Raw genomic sequence first — 22,224 nt, forward strand, 5'->3', positions numbered from 1 at the left:
AAGAGGGGAAGAAATAGATGAAAAATGATCATGTGTATTTTAGATACACAGCATTAGTGTGTGCGTGAGTTTTAAATGGTCCATCCTTGTAAGTGAGAAATCCTAACACCCTTTGGACGTGTTTGTTTTTCTAAAAATTTTATTTCATATTTTTAAAAAATTATGTTTTTTTCACACTTCCATCTAAAGTTCGAAAACTAATCTTTCAACAAAAGTTTGCATTCCTTTGTTAAAAAGTGAAATAATAAATTCCTAGGGGAAGTAGAAACTTAATCTTTAATAACTTTTTTATCGATCGCTATTCACTATGTATGATATAAAAACATAATATTGGTATTATTAATATGATATAATATAATATAATATTATTATAACATAATATTATATAATATAATAGTATATAATATTATATTTTATAATATTTTAGATTATATATATAATAATATAATTATATTATATTTTGTATAATATAATAATATAAATATTATATATTATATTATATTATATATTATATTATATATTTATATTTATTTTATTAATATAATTTATATTATATAGTATATATTGATTATATATTATATGTATTATATATTATATTAAATATATATTATATATAATATATAGTACTAAATATATTAAATGAATTTAAATATATCAAATATATGTATTATATTAATATATATAATATTTATATTATTATATATTATATAAATATATTATATTATATTATATAGATAATATTTATTATTTATCAAATATATAATATACATTATATTATATATTATATTATTTTATATATGTTATATATTTACATTTATATGGTTAATATATATATATATATATATATTTCTCAAACACAGTACCCAGCACTTTCTTAATATCCAGAAAGTTATCAACACAGTACTTAGAACTTATTCAAATATTATGGAACAAAGCATTTAACTTTTCATAACATTAAAAACATTAAACTTTCTAAAAGATATCTTTCAGAAAAACAAACATGCCCTTTGAATAGAGGAAAACGTCAGCACATTTCTAAGTTAAAATTTCTTTTTCTTTCTTTTGACCTTTTTGCCCTATTTCTCTCTACCCTAGTCATACCCTCTCCTTTCTCTTTACACGGTTTCCAGCATTGAATATATCGTCAAATAATCCATCTGTAATGGAAATTACATTAGTGAGAATATAAGCCGAAACATAAAAGAGAACTTGATTTAACGGCTCTTTCGAAAAATTGAGAAGGCAAATAAAAAACATATAGGTAAACGGATTTCATAATAGAATAGATATTTGGCGATAACTTTCCCTCCACCCAAGCAATATACGAACAGGGAAACTAAAAGGCTAATATACCAAGGAAAGAGCCCAAAACCTTCAAAAAAAAAAAGAGGAGGGTTGAGATAGAGATATAAGATTAATCTCTCTTATAGTAATGGAGAGAAATAAACACATAGGGATATGTTTATGGACTTCTTTGTTAGCATGAAGATTAGGACTCACCCGAAGACTGGTTGAGGGAGATGTCACATAAGATAGAGAGAGTGTTTTATGTACAACCACCCGAACCTGTGGCCTGCCCTTACTCACTCACTCCGAGTGAGTTTTTGTGATTATTATACGTGTATTAATATAATGTCACTTCATCGCATCAAAAATAACTCTCGAATGTGATCCTACATTTGTTATACAATGAATACAAAAGAAAAAAACATATTCCTATGTAAACAAAATTAAACAAGTCACGTCTATTTAACATAAGTATGTGATTATAAATATTCAAAATGCAATAGGTTCATTATGCCTTATTCAAAAAAATAGGTTCATCAAGCTCCATCAAATTATAATATGCAATACATCGATTTATGTAGACCTAGTTTTGGCATGCTAACCTGTAACTACGAAGGATAAAGTTCCAAGAATTGAACAGACTAACCATTTTGGAAATAGACAGGTCCAGATAATTTGTTATAGAATACATTATTTTATGACTTTAAATCTTTTACCCATAGTTCTATATATTGAGGTCGAGATGATCACTTGGAAAAACTTCAAACCTTAAACACAACCTGTTTGGGTGGTTTCTTGAGCTATGACTTATATTTATAATTTATAGGGGTTTTGTGTCGATTGGACCCCGACCCAGTTCTGGAACCTACCTACCTGGGCTTACTTGGACCCAGACCAGGGTCTAAAAATTTAAAAACATTAAGTTATATACTATGTAATATATATGTTTTATTCTAGTAAAAATGATAATAAATAAAATCTAGTGAAAAAATGTATGTTTTATATATGATTTATAATATTTCATACCAGGTCGACTCAACCTGGTCCGACCGAACCCTATAGGGTCCATGCCGGATCTAGACCCAGATCAGGTCCAAGCATCCAGATCTGAGATGCTGAGTCCAAACCAATCTTGATTGGCGATCCGACGATTCAATACGAGATCAATGGGTGGCCATCTGCCCCACTAATACGATGTTTCATACACTGGCTTTCACCATTTATTTTTATGAGAGAGAGAGAGACAATAGGCATGAAGGTGGGCTCAAGAAGAGAGAGAGAGAGAGAGAGAGAGAGAGATTTCCAGTTATAGGCTTGGAGGTTTACCTACCTCACGGGTGAATGTAATTGTAACCACTCCCACTTTGCTATCCCTGTCAACTTTTTATTTCGACAAAGAGAGGGAGGAGAGTAGAGTTGGTACGCTCATCTTCCCATTCCAATCCCTCCCACCATTCTTTTTCTCCTTCAATTAGTCTTAGCATTTCTGCTTCTCGGAGACCTTGAGGGAGCCTTCTCAACTTGGGATACCCTCTCACAGATATTCTCTCCAATGAAGGCGCATTCTCACATATACTCTTCAATTTCACCAAACCATTTAATTGCAATTTTTTTAATTCGGGGAGGGTGATGTTTTGGCCTACCTGCCCCCCACTAATTATCTCTTCTAATCCTCTGCACCTCATTATCGCCATTTCTTCTAAGCATGGAAGACATTGTACCACATTTGCCAATAACACATTCTTCAATACATCACAATCTTCAATAAGCAAAAATCTGAGATTGAGAAGATGATGGTCTCCATCTCCCTTCCAAATTCTCCTCACAACTCGCAAATTCGAGAGGCACAAAAATTCCAAGCTCTTCAAGCTGGGAACAACATCAAGGCCAACAAAATCCAATTGAGAACATTTGATGCCAGTTCCATGAAGATCAAGCACCTTTAGGGCTTCTAGAAACCCTCCGGAATGTTATTCAAATTTCTATTTTTTCTGAGCATCAATGTCGTGAGAACCGGACACACTGGCCGATTTGGAAGTCTCTCTAGTCCATTACTCATCAACGATATACGTTGGGCCTCTCCCCATTCTTCAACCCTGAGTGCTTCTTTCAGTCCCAATCCTGCTTCAACAATAAAACCCCCACCCTCTCTTGTGGAGCCGATACGTATGGCAACATCTCGGATCACATCATGAAGCTTCACAAAATAATCCGTTCTACGAACTTGCTCTATCATGCATGAGTCAATCAGCTTTTCAATTAGACCGTGGCCTTTGTTTCTAGCATCCTCCACACTATCCACTCTGCCTAAGAGCCCCTCACACATCCAACGCTCAGCCAAATTATCCTTTTCAATTTCGCAGTCCTCTGGAAATAGGGAGCAATACAAAAAACATTGCCTAATGTTTTCATCTTGTAATTCGTCGTAACTATACTTCAATGGCACAAACACTTCACGTTCCATGCCCTCAATCTCCATTGTTGCTTCCCGTAAAGCTCTCAGTGCATTCTCCCACACATGCACATTATCCTTGTCTCTCATCGCACAACCGACTACGATGATGGCGAGTGGTAGGCCACCACATTCTTTGAGGACCTTACAAGCGATGGGCTCTATGGAAGGGAGACCTACCACATTTCTTGCTTTTTCACGAAACAAGATCCATGCTTCCTCCTCTAATAAAACATCCACTTTAATTTTGAGGTCAGTTTCCATCCGATTGCACACTATTAATGATCGAGTGGTTATTATAATCTTACATTTATTTTGTGGGTTTGGGCGAGGGACTCCTATAGCATTCAAATCCAGCTTTTCCCACAAGTCATCTAATATAAGCACGAATCTTTGCTCCTTCGAAGCAGAAAACAATCTCTCTGCAATCATATCTTCATCTTCAACATTCATTCCCAATTTTTTCATTACTTCTTTTTGAATTCTAGTTATATTTACATCTGTTGACACAGTGATCCATATCACTCTCTTAAATCCTTGATTTTGTGATGGACTATTGTTGATTTCCAGCATGACAGTTGTCTTTCCAACGCCTCCCATACCGTGAATGCCAATCACACCCAATTCATTGTTACTCAAACATTCAAGGATCTTAGTTACATTTTTATCAAATGTTGACTGGCCTGTGATTGAAGCTGTAGGCATCTCCCTCCCCACTGGCGGTGGTCGATCCATGCTCCAATTCACAGTATTTGCTAGATTGATGTGAGTAGTGATTTGGGATAGTTTCTTTGTTGCTTGTCTACCTGACTTGTAGTTGGAGGGGCAATTTGGGCAGAGTCCTCCAAAGCAACACTTGTTGTCGTGGTATCTTTCAACTACTTCATCTGCTTCATGTTCCAATTCTCGTGCCCTATTGAACCACTGTTGTGCTTCACCTGTGGCTGCCTTCCCACTTCTTTCTGTTGCTTCAATATTCGCCTCCAAATCAGGAATTTGGACCTTAAGTCAGTTCGTTCTCATTTCTCAGTTCCTCAACCTTCTCCCGGCATTTGAAGAGATATCCGAGCTGTCGAGTGATGGGTTCCAAAAATATATTCACAATTTGGAGCACGCCGGTAGCAATTTCCATGGTTGATGGTAGCAAAAGAGAGGCAAACACAATGAAATAGTTCAGGTAGCCACAAGCCTTGGGACACTAAACAAAAGCACCTTGTAAAAAGCCCAATTGGTCGAGAAAACCAAGTAGAAGGAAAGTGTCCTTTTGGTGAAGAAGATTAACCAAACCAAGGTGAACAAAGCAAAGCTCTGTGTTTTTGTGGAGAAGAAGATCAAGAAAACCAAGGTGAACAAAAGGAAAGCTCTCTGTTTCAGCCGAAAAGAATATCAAAAAAAGCAGGGTGAACAGTAGGAACACTCCTTGATTTAGTCAAGAAGATCAATAAAACCAAGGGGAGTAAGAGTTTTGGTTCAAGAACTTGCTCAAAAAAAGATATCACAATGATATTTAATGATGCAATAGATTAATCTCTGCATATAAAGAGCGATAAAGATGAAGAATCAGAGGTAGTGGTTTGGAACCAGCATAGAAAAGAAGGGAGGAGGTGCAGCAAAGAAAAGAGGAGGAGGAAGAAGTAGTGGTGTTAAATCAATTTTTTTTAAACCTCAATCCACACGCCATTGTAATTGTCATTTGAGGGATGGGTGGTAGGGTGCATCGGTGAAAATATTATTCAATTTCCATTATTAATCATCCTATGCTCATTCAAAACATGGGTCGAATTCGTAAAAGACCTCCATTCTCACTTTTCCACCCATAAACTATGTTGGAATAGTGAAAATATAGGCGCCAATAGCACCATCCTTGTGTGTTTACTTTATTTGTTACGTACCGTAAGCTAGTTGAGCTCTAAGCATGATTAGTCTTATACATTGGTGGGTGCTAATGAATATAATACAATAAAATATGGATAAATGAGCATGAAAGAGCTCAATTGAGAGGGCTTTTTTTAGGTCCAATTCATTGGTGTCATGATAATATGGACTTAGATGCCGATAATATGGACTTAGATGCCAAATAAAAAGTTTTACTGCGTCAAATGCTCAGATGAAGTAAAAAGCGAAAGGAAAATGTGCGGACCTCCACTGCTATAATGCAAAAGGTTTCGCATTTATGAAAGGAATTGTGTGGACCTCCAATTGCCTTTGGGTGTGGTTTGTATAGAGCCGAGGCTCTAAACAATCAAAGTAAAGCCCAGGTACACAAGGAGGCCAATTGCCTTTGGGTGTGGTTTGTATAGAGCCGAGGCTCAAAGTAAAGCCCATCTTCAAATAGTGTCCCGAAATATGGTTTCAATATTGGAAATCTTTGTGATAGCATTCAAATATATTCATCTTTGAATATAAAATTTAAAGCTAACAAAATAGTGTAGATTGAGCAGATCTATGAAAACTTGAAAATCTTAAAAATTGACGGTTAAAAATGCATTACAAAATGTATTGTTTCCAACACTTGCAATCCATTTTTTTTCTCATGTCCATGCATCTTGATGTCGAGATGATCACTTTGATTATATTTGGGCATGAAAACAACCTCTTTTAGTGAAAATTTTGAGGCAGGCTCTAATTTGATTGTTTAGAGCCTTGGCTCTATATAAAATTTTTCCATTGCCTTTAATTAAAAAAAATAAAATCTAGTCTGAAAGCATGGGCTCGGTTAGCCTGACCTTTGAACCCAGGGTTAAAATCAGTGTTTTTATGTGCAGCTTGACCTAGCTCCTTAGTGCTTTTTACAGGCTTTCATTTAAAATGTACAAACTTTACAACCCACCTCAAATAAAACATTGTACCATGGGGAACATGACATTGACTTGAGCCCATGACTTGAGAAAAGTAGAAACTTTAGATCCCACCTCAAATGATGCACTGCACCATGGGAGACCTCAAGCAGAATTGGGTGCGATTTATATAGAGCCTGGGCTCTAAACAATCAAAGTAAAGCTCACCTTTAAATAGTATCAATAAATGTAGTTTCAATACTGAAAATCTTTGTGATAATCTTAAATTTTATTTTCATGTGTAGTTTTAATACTGAAAGTCTATAACGTAGACTCGCTGTTGTTGTTAGATCAAGCCCTCACCAATTAGACTCAGGCTCTTTTCTTGAGAGGAGTAGACTTTGTATATACAATGTGTAAAAAAATAAAAAAAAAGAAAGTAAAAGAGGTTAGGAAGCGTAACATCAAAAGAAATAAGGGAGAAAGGTACAGCAAAGAAAAGATAATGAACAAGTGGTGTTAAATAGAAAGAAGGGGCACCTTCTCTCTTCTTTCTTATGATGTTGCAGCTTCCTACGCAATTTTTATGTTTTTGCTCTTTATCACTTAAAAATTCCCGTCCCACAATTGACAATGACAAGGGCATGTGAAATGAAGTTACAACTAAATTGATTTAATCACTACTTGTTTACTAAATATATATTTAACACCACTTGTTCATTGGAGATACAAGTTTGGCATTTCAAGTTTTGTTAAAGCTGTTCTAGAATTTCCTATTATATTTAGATTTTCTTTATTAAGGTCTCTAACACATGGCAAATGAGGATATTTTCTTTAGTTTATATGGTATATAACCCCCCGTCCCTCTTCTCTCTCTCTTTCTCTCTCTATATTTATGTTTATGACTTAAAGTTGGATTTTAATCACATGGTAAATTATCATTTTTAGTTTTCAAAATTTATTCATTTTTTCATATTCATGATGTTAAATATTATAAATTTGAATCAAATTATATTTAAAAACCATATTTATTACCAAGCCCGCATTTCTACATGTGCGGCCTTGCCGCATGCTAACTGCATCCTTATTTAAATGAGTTCTGTCCAAAACCTAGAGATGGATTTTGAATTTTAAAATTTTATTTTTATGTTTTGGGTATATCACCGGGGGAAGGGTGAACTGAAGATGTCATATTGACAATTGACATCTTTTACCGTAACCACCAATACTTGAGTCCATTCCTAGGAATTAACATTTTAGGAAATGAAAATATGATAAGTAGAAATTTGGATAAAGAAAAAACGGAACCCTAAAAATAAAAAATGAGATTTTTTTCTCTCTAATAATATTTTAACAATATCAATTTTATCATCCACTAACAAGTTGGATGTTTAACGCGTCAAGGGACACCATCCATCATAGAAGTGTGTCCCCTTAGGCGCGAATTCCTTATATGGGAAAAGTTCTTGTTAGCCCACTAGTTGATGAAATAGCATAAGCCCAACGATTGAGATTGAATATGGGCCGATCTAAACTGTATTTCATATTTGAATTTTTTTCTACAGATATAAATCATTTGAAATTTGTATCGTCCGCTCTTCTCATCAAGACAAATTAAATAAAAAAATTTAAAAAATTATTCACAAGAACTAAATTGATCAAAATATCCCTGTAATTTTCAGAGGTATTTTGGTCTATCTTTTATAAATTATTCTTTTAATATGTTTATTAGATTCGCCAATTTTTCTAAAGTACACACTAAAAATTTCAAGTGAATTTAATTTATAAAAGTATTAAAATTCAAATACAAAATACAATCATGATCATTGGATAGATCAACCCAGATTCAATATATGCAATTGGATGGTGACTATAGTGGTCACCTAGAACACTGACCTCAAACTTTCAATATACATGTATATAATTTTTGTTTACATTTAAAATAATAACAATTATAGATCTGTTGAAAATGAAATATAAAACCTAATGGCCATGTCCGTAGCTCTAGAACCCCTACAAATCAAAATTGCCGGTGAATCCATATGAACTATCGCAACCGAGTTGGATCGAGCCAAATACACAATCACCTCCCAAATCGATGAAAAATCTAGGAACTCGATAGATGGGCTAAGAGACTCGATAAAACTGACCATGCTTTCTTAGATGGGAAAGTTGGATCATTTTTAACGGTTCCCTAAACTAGCATTCAGTGTTTGTAATGGTGTTTGAAGATCGGCAAAGCGGATCAGTTTTCCGGTGACAGATCTGCCAGGCCATTCCAGGTTTTCCAACACTGTTTACAATATTAAAACGAATTGAAAATTTGAAGAAACGAATTGAGAGAACACTAGTTCCTCTCCAATTGAGTTGAGGAGAAGAGAGAAAGAATACCATATTTTTAATTAATATAGTACAATTACACAAGGAAAAGATTTATTTAGGGCTTAGGCTTCACCTTAAAAAGTAAAGTCGTACCTCAAAAAACTTATTACCCCAAAACTTATTAAAAAAATATAGTTACTAGGATTAGAAGAACCATCTAATCGATCGTTTCAACCCCAAAAACTCTTATGCATTTCTATTTCAAGCTCTAAAAATAATATAGCACATTATGGAGATCATTCATTTTCAAGTCATGTTCGCAAAATCGAACCGGAACGGTTAACAAGAAATAGGCTTGGAAGCGGTTTAACTGGTCTAACCATTAAACCGGCCCAATTCAACAGCACTAACCAGACAAGTCCCGAGCTGCCAAAAAAGCGTCGAAAGAAGTAAAAAAAAAAGATACAAAAAATACTATACTAAAATATGAAAAGCATATAAAGAATGATTAAAATACATTCAAATGAAGATGAAAATTAAAATCTACTAACGCATTCCAATGAAGTTGAAAATTACTAAAAAAAAATGGATTTTAACAAATTGATTTAGAATTTTATGAAAAAGATAGGAAAATATAAAAGTGAGTATTAGTGACCAAAACAATTTTTAATCTTTACCATAATGTAAAGAATATTAAAAAATATATTAAAAATCAATTTTTTTATTTTTAAAAATTTATATGCATTTTTTTAAATTTTTTTTATATACCGATTGATCAACAAAACTATGCAAAACCGGAACCTGCCTATGGCAGGTTCCCCGATCTAACCAGGCAATTAGATCGCCCTATTTTGTGAACATTGTTTTTAAGTATTACAACACTAACCCATCATTGGAACTAAATTATCGCCCATCATCGGAAATAAATTATCGAACCATGTAGGGGTGGGTTTCCAGAGCCAAAACTACATTTTTACATAATGCACCGGCCTCTCGCTAACTGCACCCTTTACGTAATCCACTGAGAGATTCTAAAGATTTGAATTATAAATACGTACGAAGTTACTAAATAGCTGATGTCTGTTCATGGCAGCATTCGTAAAGCAAAATTGAACCCGAACGGTTAACTGGATATGGGCCCGGAAGCGGTTTAACAGACCTAATCGGTAAACCGGCCAATTCAACTATTCTAACCGAGTAAATCCTGAACCTTCAAAAAAGTGTTGAAAAAAATAAAAAAGATACAAAAATATATATACTAAAATATGAAGAGTATATAAAAAATGATTAAAACAAAACGCATTAAAATGAAATTGAAAATTAATGAAAAAATAGATTTGAACAAATCGAATTGTGCCTAGCAGAATTTTTAAAATTTTCTGCAAAAGAAGGGAAAATATAAAAAGTGAGACCAAAACAATTTTTAATCTTTACCATAATGTAAAGAATATTAAAAAATACATTACAAAATAAATTCTTTATTTTTTAGAATTTATATATATTTTTTTGATTTTTTTTTTTAAATACCAATCGATCGCCAAAATTGCCCAAATGACCAAAACCGGAACCGGCCAAGCGATCTAACGAAACACTTGGATCGTCCGGTTTTGCCAACAGTGATAATATCATTATTCCCCCCTGAAACTAATTTAAGATGTATTGTGTTGATCCAAATCATGGAATGGACATATCATTCCCTATGGTACTATTACTTCATGCGATCGACTTGAACCAATCTCTTAGCGAAAGCACTGAAGGTCTTGTCCTCTTCAAAACAACCCTTCCTTGTCAAATGGCACACCTCCTCGAGGTCAGACGGTCTGAAGGCGAGAGAGGCTCTTCTTGGCCTCCAAAAAAATAAAGAGCGGGAGTATGTTAAAAAAAAAAGCAGCAGTCAAAATCCCAGTCTTGCCTAAACAACCACTAAGACCAACTGCAATGTACATGAAAAACAGAAACTAAAAAGGCTGGCAATGTTCCGGTCTTCAACATTGACGCCATGGCAGGCACCTGAAACCAAGTCGCTTAGCAATGTTCCGGTTTGGCCCGCCAGTTCCGAGTTGAACTGGCTGATTTTTAGGACACTGATTCAGAAAATCGAAAGCCTCTTTCGGGGACATTTTGTAACCCTAAAGACCCATGCTTTGCTTATGCTTTAGACCTACTTCAGATATACAAGGAAATATACGAAGTGGAGAGAGTCTTCCTTTGATTTCATTTTAACAAAAGATGGAGGCCTGCTTTTGGTTTTTGAGCGCTCTTTTATTTTCTAAGGCATTTCTTCTCTCTCTGATTTTTGAGATGTTTGGTTTATAAGGCATCTCCTCTTTTTCTCTTTTTCTCTCTAATTTAGTAAGTATTGGGTTGGCTTTACTCCAGTGCCCATCTTCATTACTTTTCGGAGTCTTTTTCCCCACTTTACATTTCAAGCTTTTTTTTTTTTTTTTTTGCTGATTTCTGACCTTTTATACTACTTTCTTCATATTTTCATCGACTACGTTTCTCTATATTTCACAGCTAGGTCCTTTTATACTTCTCTAAAATTGGTTAGTTAGGTCCTTTTTACTCCCCTTCTATCTGTCCCCCAACCTTTCGGGTCCAAAATTTGGACCCATATCCAGACCCGAGGTAGAGTCTACCCATCGAGTTTCTGGTTGGGATCCATTGCCGCCCGTAATTGCATTAATCTCTTGGGTCGGGGTATGGTTGGTACACAAACAACACCAAAACGGCTCCCAACTAAAAAAAACTGAATCATGGCAGTGTTGAAGATAGTGGTGGCAATGGACCCGAACTTGAACGAAGACCCACCGGGTATACATAACATGGGTCCGGGTAGGGGTCCAACATTGCGATCCGGTGGGTCGGGTTCGGGTGTACCCGATCCTTACCCCGTAAAATGTTAGAGATATAATACTTCAAGCCTTATTCGTTTGGGTGTATTAAAGACTGTATCCAATAAGGACTCGTAGTCATCTTTAGCTATTAAACGAAAAATCAGAGGGATCGAAATCGTTCCCAATAATATGGGTATAGGAAGGTAAAAAATGGAAGGAAAAAAAACAACAAAAAAACTCATAGTGACGGTGGCAATGGACCCGACCAAACCTTGGACCTAACAGGATAAACCCAGGACCCGATGGGTACAAATATGGGTCCAATTTTTGGACCCGACGAATCGGATCGCATTCCAAAACCTGGACCCGAATACTACTCGGGGTCCAGCCGGACCCGACTCATTGCCACCCCTAGTTGAGGAGGATGGGGCGGTCCATTGCCCCCAACTAAAAAACTTCTGCATTATAAGGTTAACACCTTATGTAAACTCTTTCGATATTTAAATGCTTGTAAAATAGGTTTACCAGCTTCAAAAAATTATTCCCTTTGTGTTCCATGTTGGAGAGAAATATCACCTTGATTGTCGAGCACCAAAGATTGATAAACATTACAAACAATATTTAAAGGATCCAATTTCTATAAGTCCTACACCTTACGAAAAAAAAAAAAGAAAAACACTTCGGTATGATGTTTCTAAAATGTATTTCTACAACTGATTAGAGCTCAAAAAACAGTACAGGTCTTTCATGAACACGAGAGAATGGATGGTCTATATAATGTGCTATAATATATAACTTTTTTTTTTGGGGGCTTGAATTTTGTTTTTTTATAACCATAAAGGTCAAGATTGAGATGATCGACTTGAAAGTTTTCTAACACCAAAATTGCCACTTTTGGTGAGTTTTGAGATGATTATGTAATTTTTCTGTAAGGCCTAGGTCTTATTTTAATCTTTTCTATATTTATGTAAGGGAGATGTTTGTATAAGGTGCCCGCCTTATACCAGACAAGTAAGGTGCATCTTTAAATTTTATCATAGGATGTATTTCTAGTGTCAAAAACCTTATGATGACCGGAAAATACATGTTCAACCATAATTATAGAATTTAAAAATTCAAAAACGATATAGATCAAACAATTTTAGAAACAATTAAAATTCTTGATAATAGCATACAACTTGTTATAAGATACCTTACTTTTACAACTTCAAATTTTTTTCTTTCTATATCTATACATCTTGAGGTTGAGATGATCAATTGGAAAGTCTTTCAACTTTGAAACACTCTTTTCTACTGTCTTAAATGTCAATATATGTGAGAGATTTCTAATAAGTTCTGCATTGGGGGTTGCTAATCTGGATCCAGAATCTGAACCCATTCTTAGTTGGAATTGGGAACATGTCCGATTTTGATAGATTCGCTTAGTTACATAGACAATCGAGCGAGTCTGTTAAGGAACTAGGCATTCCGGTTTGGCCGAATTTCCAATCAGGAAGGGATCTAAATTATTTTTAAAATCCCAAGTGGTCCAAAATAATTTATTCTAAATAATTTAAAATGTTAGTATGATAAAAGTACTTCATTCAAATTTCACCATTACAATAATTGTAAATAAATACCATATTGAAATAGTTCCAACAATGTTTTCGTGTTTTACAGGGAGAATTGTATTGGTTAATGGCAGGGACTTACCAGAGGCATTTATTTCTTGCAAGAGTGTTAGAAAATCCGTTATTTATTGTCCCATTAAGGAATATTTTTATTCGAGGCTGATCCTATTAGTGAGGCAGATTGAATATTCATCGATAAATAAATAAGACTGACAATTTTAAGGAAAAAAAAACTCTCAATTCCTACTCTTAAAAGTCAAGTGACTACTAAGAAAAACCATGAAAATTTTGTACTACTCTTGAGCTAATCAGCAATAATTCACAAAGTAATAAATGGCTAAACTAATTTAAAAAATGGATTGTATATAATGGAACTATTTACTTTTGGTATAAGGAGGTGGCAATTACTTCTAACCTTATGATGTGTCATCTAATAGCTTAGGTGTGTTATAAAGTTCAAAAAAAAGAAAAATTAACTTTGCGCTTGGTCAATGGAATAAATGTAACCACCCAATTTTACATCCAATGAGCAAGATTAATTGTGACCACCTCGTAATAAGGTAAATGGACTTTATTGGTTTCTGGCTCTATTTCTTTACCTAATAATGCATGACTTCCTCACTACCAATTGACCGGGCCTGCCAACTGTAGGCACGTCAAGCCCAGCTCAGGTTCATTTGGGGTTGGGCCAAGCCCAACTTAGCTTGGACTAAGCCAAAGGCGCCTGGATCGGGCCGAAGAGGCCCCAGCCCTAGTACTAGGTCCGGCCTAATAATCTAAAGAAAAACTAATTAAATTAGGGAGATCGGCCCAGTCGTGGCCCGACATTCAGGCCCCATTTTATAGCCTAGAACCTATGAGGGCCAAGCCACTCATTATGGCCACATTTTATAGCCTAGAACCTTATGGCCAACTTTCATCTTCACCTGCTTCATGTTTTCCTCATTGTGATTGGGGTAATCTTAGCCCTCCATTCAGAATGGACGGTTGGATAAGGGGATATATAAGTATTATGTTGTATGGAAGCATAGAAAGCTTTTCTTTTCTTTTAGGAAAGGTTTCTATACTTCCCCTACAGCATAGAAGAACTATCCTCCCCCTACCATCTAACCATCCAATTTTGATCAATAGAGCCACTCACCGTTTGATCTTAGATCTAACGTCTCAAAGAATTTTATTTTTAATTTTTTTTATGCAAATTATATGAATACAAAATTTGGTACGTGCCATCTTCTCATTGGGGCACACCTATAAAAAAATATTAAAATTTTTTGATAAAATATAATGACCAAAATACACCTTAAAACTTTCAAAGGTATTTTGGTCATTTTATTTTATTGGAAATGTTTTTTTTATATTTTTTGCTAGTGCGAGTTTAATAGAGGATTAGACGTCCAAAATTTGGTGGAAAAATAGTTATAGAAAAAAAATAAATATAAAATAGTGTATAGACGTGACATTGTGATGGGGGCCAATCTTAGGCCTCCATTCAGAATGGACGGTTGGATAAGGGGAAGTATATAAGTTTTATGCTGTAGGGGAAGCATAGAAAGCTTGCCCTTTCTTTTAGAAAAGGTTTCTATACTTCCTCTAGAGCATAGAAGAACTATCCTCCCCCTACCAACCGTCCAATTTGATCAATAGAGCCATTCACTGTTTGATCTTAGGTCCGACGTCTCAAAATATTAGTTTTTTTTATACAAATTATATGAATATAAAATTTGGTACGTGCCATCTTCTCATTGAAGCACACCTATAAAAAATATTAAAAATAAATTTTCAATAAAATATAATGACCAAAATACCCCTTAAATCTTTCAGGGGTATTTTATCATTTTTATTGAAAATATTTTTTTATATTTTTTTTTCTAGTGCAAGTTTAATAGAGGATTGGACGTTCAAAATTTAGCGTCAAAATAGTTTATAGAAAAAAAAATTAAAAATAAAATAGTGCATAGACACGATATTGTGATGGGGCCAATCTTAGCCCTCCATTCAGAATGGACAATTAGATAAGGGGAAGTATATAAGTTTTATGTTGTAGGGGAAGCATAGAAAGCTTGCCCTTTCTTTCACGAAAGGTTTCTATACTTTCCCTACACCATAGAAGAACCATCCTCCCCCTTCCATCCAACCGTCTAATTTTAATCAATAGAGCCACTCACCGTGTGATCTTAGACCCGACGTCTCAAAGTATTTTATTTTTAGTTTTTTTTTATATAAATTGTATGAATATGAAATTTGGTATGTGTCATTTTCTCATTGGGGCGCACCTATAAAAAATATTAAAAATATTTTTTTTGATAAAATATAATGACCAAAATACCCCTTGAAACTTTCAAGGGTATTTTGGTCATTTTATTTTATTGGAAATATTTTTTTATATTTTTGACTAGTGCAAGTTTAATAGAGGATCGGATGTCCAAAATTTGGTGTCAAAATAGTTTATAGAAAAGAAAAAAAAATAGTGCATAGATGTGACATTGTGATTGGGGCAAATCTTAGCCCTCTATTCAAAATGGCCGGTTGGATAAAGGGAAAGTATATAACTTATACTGTAAGGGAAGCATAGAAAGCTTGCCCTTTCTTTTAGGAAATGTTTCTATACTTCCCTTACATCATGGAAGAACTATCCTCCCCCTACCATACAACCATCCAAATTTGATCAATAGAGCCACTCACCGTTTGATCTTAGATCCGACGTTTCTAAGTATTTTATTTTTAGTTTTTTTAATAAAAATTGTATGAATATTAAATTTGGTACGTACCATCTTCTCATTGAGGCGCACCTATAAAAAATATTAAAAATAATTTTTCGATAAAATATAATGATCAAAATACTCCTTAAAACTTTCAAGAGTATTTTCATCATTTTTATTGAAAATATTTATATATATATATATATATTTTCCGTGCGAGTTTAATAGAGGATTGGATATTCAAAATTTGATGTCAAAACTGTATATAGAAAAAATAAAATAATTATAAAAAAATAAAAAATAAAATAGTGTATAAAAGTGACATTGTGATTAAGACAATCTTAACATAATTTAAGCTTGCCCTTTTCTTTTTACCACAAGCCTCTCTCTCTCTCTGGTGAATGTTCCTCCTTTCCCCAAAGTGTATGAATCCATAATTTAACGTAAAGCAAATGGAAGCCAGCTAGAAAGAAGAGAGATTCCATAATTAAGGTCAAGCAAGTGGAAGCCAACTAGAAAGAAGAGCAGTTACCGTCAATCTTTCATATGAATAATTGAGGAGAAATTACGCACCGAAAGGTTAAAAAAAAAAAAAAAAAAGCAAGAAACGGGCCCGGCCCTTTGCCTTTACTTGACTGTAAATCACAAAAACTCAAATCCATGTATGTTTTATGAGTTTTCTATAATGTTTAAATCTTAAAAAAGATGCTTCAAAGTTTTCATTGTGGTCTAAATTGTTGATTTTAAATACCATGGAACTTTACTCCTTCAATAATTCTCCAATCTAGAAAAATGAGTGGATGAAAAACAGGAGGAGTACGAGAGGAAAGACATGGCTGAGAGGGTTGTGTCCAAATTGTTGGCCGTTCTATAGACTCGGCAAGACAGGAGCCAAGCTCATGCCGGAGGTGCAGCACAAGTATGAAAAGAACTTTGAAAGATTGGCGATGACTCCCCCTCTGAGTTGGAGGGGGTAGTAGACTTAGAAGCCACACCAATTGATGACCAACCGATTGCGAGATCAATTACGCAAAAGGTTCTTGATTGCATAAATGATGAAAAGAATCAGGTTATTGGTGTGTATGGTATGGGGGGGATCTGGAAGACGGCTCTAATTGAAAATGTTCATAATCAGCTCTAATCTAATTCTAGTTTTGACATTGTGATATGGGTTAAAGTGTCTCTTAATCCAAATATGGGATGCATGCAGAGGTTTTGGGCCTCAATTTGTCCATGGTGAATATTGAGAAGGTGAAAGATGAGCTGTTGAAGATTCTAAGAACTAATAGGTATTTGCTGATTTTGGATGATGTGTGGAAGAGATTGGAACCGAAAGAAATAGGAATTCCCTGCCCAACTGTTAAGAATATGGAGGCCAACATAAGCATTGAAGTAAAGAAATTACCAGAGCCAGAAGCATGGAGTAAGCGGGTTCCCATATCACCTCTGCATCAAAAAAACCCCATGCCAAAATCATTCTAAAACAATGTGATGGTTTACCTCTTGCTATTATCGCAGTTATACAGGCTATGGCCAACAAAAATACAAGTGGAATAGTGGGAGGACGCCATATCCGAATCAAGCAGTCTGCTTCAAATTTATGCGGTATGGTTGAGATGTATTTATCCTTTTGAAGTTTAGTTATGACAAATTAGATAATATTCTTAAGTCTTTCTCTTTGCCTTGCTTAAAAGTAGGACTAGGGTGATCTAGTACGGTGGGCATTTTTTTTTTTTTTTTATGTTTTTCACCGACTAAAACACTTACAATAATTTTTTATAATTATTTTAATTCAAAAGAAATAAATAAAATAAATAAGACGGCCATCACTTGCTACCACTAAGAACAATCAATTTTATTAAATAAAGAGAAGAGGAAAACAAAACTGAAAAATTATAAACTTCATAAATAAAAATTGTCAAAAGATTACTTCAACCGGTCTTTGAAACATCCCACACCGAGTCTCCTCCTCCAATGGTGTGTAGGATTAAGTGGAGTGTACCCCCTAAAAATTGCTAAAAAATTACCTCAACCGGTCTTTGACAGGTCTCCTCCTCCAATAGTGTGTGGGATCAAAAGTAATGGTACGAGATCAAAAGCTTAACTAGGTGGGGTGTGCCACCCCTTACAACCTAATTTATGAGAGGGAAATCTCCTCCAATGGTGCATGGGATCAAAAAATTACTTAGGTGAGGCGTGCCAACCCTTACAACTTAATTTATGTGAGCGGGGTCTCCTCGTGCGTGGGATCAAAAGATTACCTAGGTGGGGGCGTGCCACCCCTTACAACTCAGGGAGAATATTTAGGAGAGAGAAAAAGAACTTATTTTATGAGAGAGAGAATATTTAGGAGAGAGAAGAATAGAGCCTAGATTGGGGTGTGCCCAATAGAGAGATAGTAGGAAGTTCCTAACTCTTTTATAGTATTCCCCCTAAGTATACAAACTTTTCAAGGTACATAGGAGGTCTTGAGACTAGGTCGCTTCTTCTAAGTTGGGGTTCAGGTTCGAGATCTAGTTCGCTTCTTCTACGTCAATGGCCTCCTCAAAGAGATCGCTTGTTTGTGACTAACTCTTGCTTTAAGGAACTCATCCTCAAATAAATGGGCATTGTAGCTCTCAATAACCGCTTCATTCTGGAGGTTGTAGAATCGATGGCCTTACCATGGTCAGGGCAGCCAATAAATAAAATCTTGATAATTTTGGGATCTAGTTTTATTCTATTTTAGTGAAGGATTAGAACATAGGCAGAGCATCCCCATACTCTTAGGTGATCGAGGGACGGAGCACAACCAGTGACCATCTCATGAGGAGTAAGAAGAGTTGCTTTGGTGGGAATTCGGCTCAGAATATACCTTGTTGTTAATACTGCTTCTCCCCATAAATCTAGAGAGGGCTTTTCATGCCCCATCATACTTCTCACCATTTCCATAAGGTCATATTCCGTCTCTCGACAACTCCATTTTACTCTGATGCGTAGGGCATGATGTATTGGTGAATGATGTCATGCTCTACACACAGGTCCCTAAAGAGATCAAAGGAGTATTCTCCACCTCTATCAGTTCTTAGAACTTTAATTTTCAAGTTGGTTTGGTTTTCTACCTCAGCTTTGTATTCCTTGAATTTTTTTAAGGCTTCGAATTTTGTATGTATTAGGTATATATGCCCATATCACAAGTGGTCATCAATGAAGGCAATGAAATACATTTTCTGACTTTTGATAGCTACATTCATGGATCCACATATATCACTATTAATAATTTCTTCTAGGTTAGAAGCTATTTTTGCCTCGATAGAAATTTTCCTTGTTAACTTTCCCTGCACACGCGATTCACACACTTTTGAAAGGTCACCTTTATAATTTTGAAGATTCATTTCCATAGAGTAAGGGCATTCACTAGTTGACCGGACATAATTACATCACCACGGTCTTTCACAATCACCATAGAAAGTAGTGATAAAACCGGCCTTAGCAATTCTGGAAACCGAAACCAAGTGCTTCTTCATTTCAGGAGCATAAAGTAATTGTTTTAGGATTATAATTTTTTCATTTTTCATTTGAGCGCATAGGTGCCAACTCCTAGAACCTCAGTTTTTTAATGTCCTCCCATGTATATGTGTTGCTCGCCTGGCTTTACGGGAGTGAAAGTGCGGAAGCTCTATTTGGTATTTGTGACATGAGTCATAGGTCCCGAGTCAAGACACCAAGACGTCCCATTGGGGTCGGCTAACAATGACTCAAATACCACAAAAACAACTTCTTTTTTATTCCAGTATTTTTGTTGAACCAATAAAATTTTGCTATGTGACATACCTTTTTGCATATATAACAAGTTCTAGTTTCTTTTCTTCCCTTAGGTTCTCTCCATTTATTCTTTTCATCTCATCGCTTCTTATTCTTGTTCATCTTCTTCCCTTTATTAAATTTGAAAACAGTTTAGATTTTACCACTTGAACTGGTGCTTTACGTGCAGCCCTTCTTTATTCCTCCCCTATGAGTAGAATGATGAGCTCCTCAAGCTTTAGAGCAGTTTGCGGGGTTGAAAGTGAAGTGACGAATGACTCCCATGAATTCGGCAATGAGTTCATCAAGTGAACCACCTGCATTGGTTCTATTGATCGCATGCCAGTTGCCTCCATCTCTCGAACTAGAGCACGGAAAACATGCACATGATCAGATATCTTTGCTCCCTTGTTCATCTTCCACTCGTTATATTTCTTCATGGCCATAGCCTGCCTCATCACAGTTGTATCCGCATATTCTTTCTCGAGCCTCTGTGCATTCCTTTCGCGGTCTTTATTAACTCATACTCAAATACGTATGAGTCAATCATTGAGAGCATATGATGATATTCCTAGCACACTCATCTTTGTGCTTCCAAGAAGCATATTTATCTTTAGTTTGTTGAGATGAATTAGACCTCAAGTGGTAGCGGCGATCTTCAGCTAGTACACCATCCAAACCTTCCTCATAGAGGACATATGTTATTTTGTGCTTCCGTGAGGCATAATTAGTTCCGTCAAACCTTTCGGTTTTAAGGATTTCAAAGATGAAAGTACGTGCAACCATTATTCTCTTTTTCCCAAAATAAATAGAAAAAAAAAAACCTATAAATAGCTAGAAAACTTGCTTTGATACCAATAAAAGTAATACTAGGGTGATCTAGTATAATACGCATTTTTTTTTTTTTTTTTTTTTGTATCGACTAGAAAACTTACAATGGTCCTTTACAATTATTTCAACTTAAAAAAAGACAGGTGCACATCATACTATATCACCTTAGTACTGCTTTCATTGCTCTTTAATGGAAACTCATCAATACATGAAGAATGCCTACTAAAACATTGCGCAAAAGGTTTAGTAGATAGGCTTGGTACTTTCCATGCCCCTCGTAATAAGGGTCACACTATAAAACTGTGAAAATGCATGATATGAGGCGAACATTGGCAATATGGATCACTTCCTCTTAATCAGTGCACTTTCCTAACTTCATAGTAAAATCGGGTATCGGACTCTGAAGCTACCTAATGACAAGAAGCAGACAGACTCTCATTGATGAGAAACAATCTTGAAGAACTCCCTCAGTTGCCAGAGTGCCCCAAACTTCGCAGCCTAATGCTCAGAGATGATGAATCCCTGAAAGCCATCCCTCAATTTCATTTCTTCGAATGCATGCATTCTTCTCTCCGCGAGCTCGATCTCTCTAGGACTAGGATTGAATCCCTTCCTCATTCCCTATCAAACTTAATGATCCTCCACGTTCTTCTTTTAAAAAGTTGCCTTGAACTTAAAGAGATACAAGTCCAACTTTTGGATCTTCGAGGGTGCATTCACATGAAGGAGCTAACTCTGACATTGGGAGAATTAATAAACCTTAGGCACTTGGATCTATCTTACATCGATTACCTTGATTTGTTCGACATTAAAGCTGCTTCCTTTTCACCTCGAGAGTGCAGACCGGTTGCAGAAAGTGCGAGGATATAAGGAATGGTGGGAATGGCAAAATATGTGGTCCCGCATCAAACCACACTTCACATATAATTGATGACGGATAAAACTCCCACGGACTGCATGTATGCATTCTTGTATCTCAATCTTTGTACTTCCCTAAAAAATGTGTGATTCCCCTTAGTGTGTGCATGTATGTGTGTTTGTGTATCTGATGGCCAATGATCTAGGTTGGGCTTCAGGCTTTTGGGTTGGGCTAAGTATGCAGCCCATTTTTGGGCCTCGGGCCAGGCCAAGTAAAGAAAGTAATTCAAATTCAGGCCTGGTCGGGCTTTTCACTTATAGCCTAGACCTAACCTAAGTGCCTCTCTCTCTCTCATTTGAATTAAAGATCTCATCTTTTAAATATTAGATTTAAAGAATAAAATGAAATTGCAATTTTATGTATGGGATTGAATACTATGAGATCTTTATCTTTGTTACAAGGAGTCAATGATTACTACTAACCATTAGATGCCAAATTGGATGGCTTGGAGAGTGCCACAAAGTTCAAGAAAAAAAAAAAAAACTTTGAGTCTAGTCAATGGCAGATTCACTACCACCTAATTTGAAATTTGACGAATAAGAGTGATCGTGACATCTTTTTACTTAGTAAAAAGTCCCTTTGTATACTTTTCTTTTATATATCGATCCTTTTGAAAAATATTTTATCACTTGTGGACATTTTAAGAAAGATAAAGACAAAAACCCTTTAACCAAACAAGATTTAAAGGGACAACAATGTTGGATTTG

General features: G+C 35.3%; 1 protein-coding gene and 1 long non-coding RNA gene across 2 annotated transcripts; one reads left to right on the forward strand and one right to left on the reverse strand.

Annotated features, from left to right (window-relative positions):
- Positions 1-1,275: 1,275 nt before the first annotated feature.
- On the reverse strand, positions 1,276-6,386 carry LOC18425713 (putative disease resistance protein At4g10780). The gene has a single exon (XM_088857188.1). The coding sequence runs from the start codon at positions 4,472-4,474 to the stop codon at positions 3,239-3,241; it is 1,236 nt and encodes a 411-aa protein (XP_088713314.1). The 5' UTR covers positions 4,475-6,386; the 3' UTR covers positions 1,276-3,238.
- A 10,371-nt stretch (positions 6,387-16,757) lies between these two features.
- Positions 16,758-20,398, forward strand: LOC148778899 (uncharacterized). The gene is made up of 2 exons (XR_016048736.1): positions 16,758-17,589; positions 19,958-20,398. It is a non-coding gene; the product is annotated as an uncharacterized LOC148778899 (long non-coding RNA).
- The last annotated feature ends 1,826 nt before the right edge of the window (positions 20,399-22,224 follow it).

This window comes from Amborella trichopoda, unplaced genomic scaffold (genome assembly GCF_054954075.1).
Source record: "Amborella trichopoda isolate Santa Cruz 75 unplaced genomic scaffold, AtrichopodaSantaCruz75HAP2 v2.0 scaffold_397, whole genome shotgun sequence".
Lineage (NCBI taxonomy): Eukaryota > Viridiplantae > Streptophyta > Magnoliopsida > Amborellales > Amborellaceae > Amborella > Amborella trichopoda.

Bases quoted from the DNA above. Each gene is read 5' to 3' on its own strand.
- LOC18425713 (XM_088857188.1), bottom strand. From the start codon at position 4,474: ATGGATCGACCACCGCCAGTGGGGAGGGAGATGCCTACAGCTTCAATC.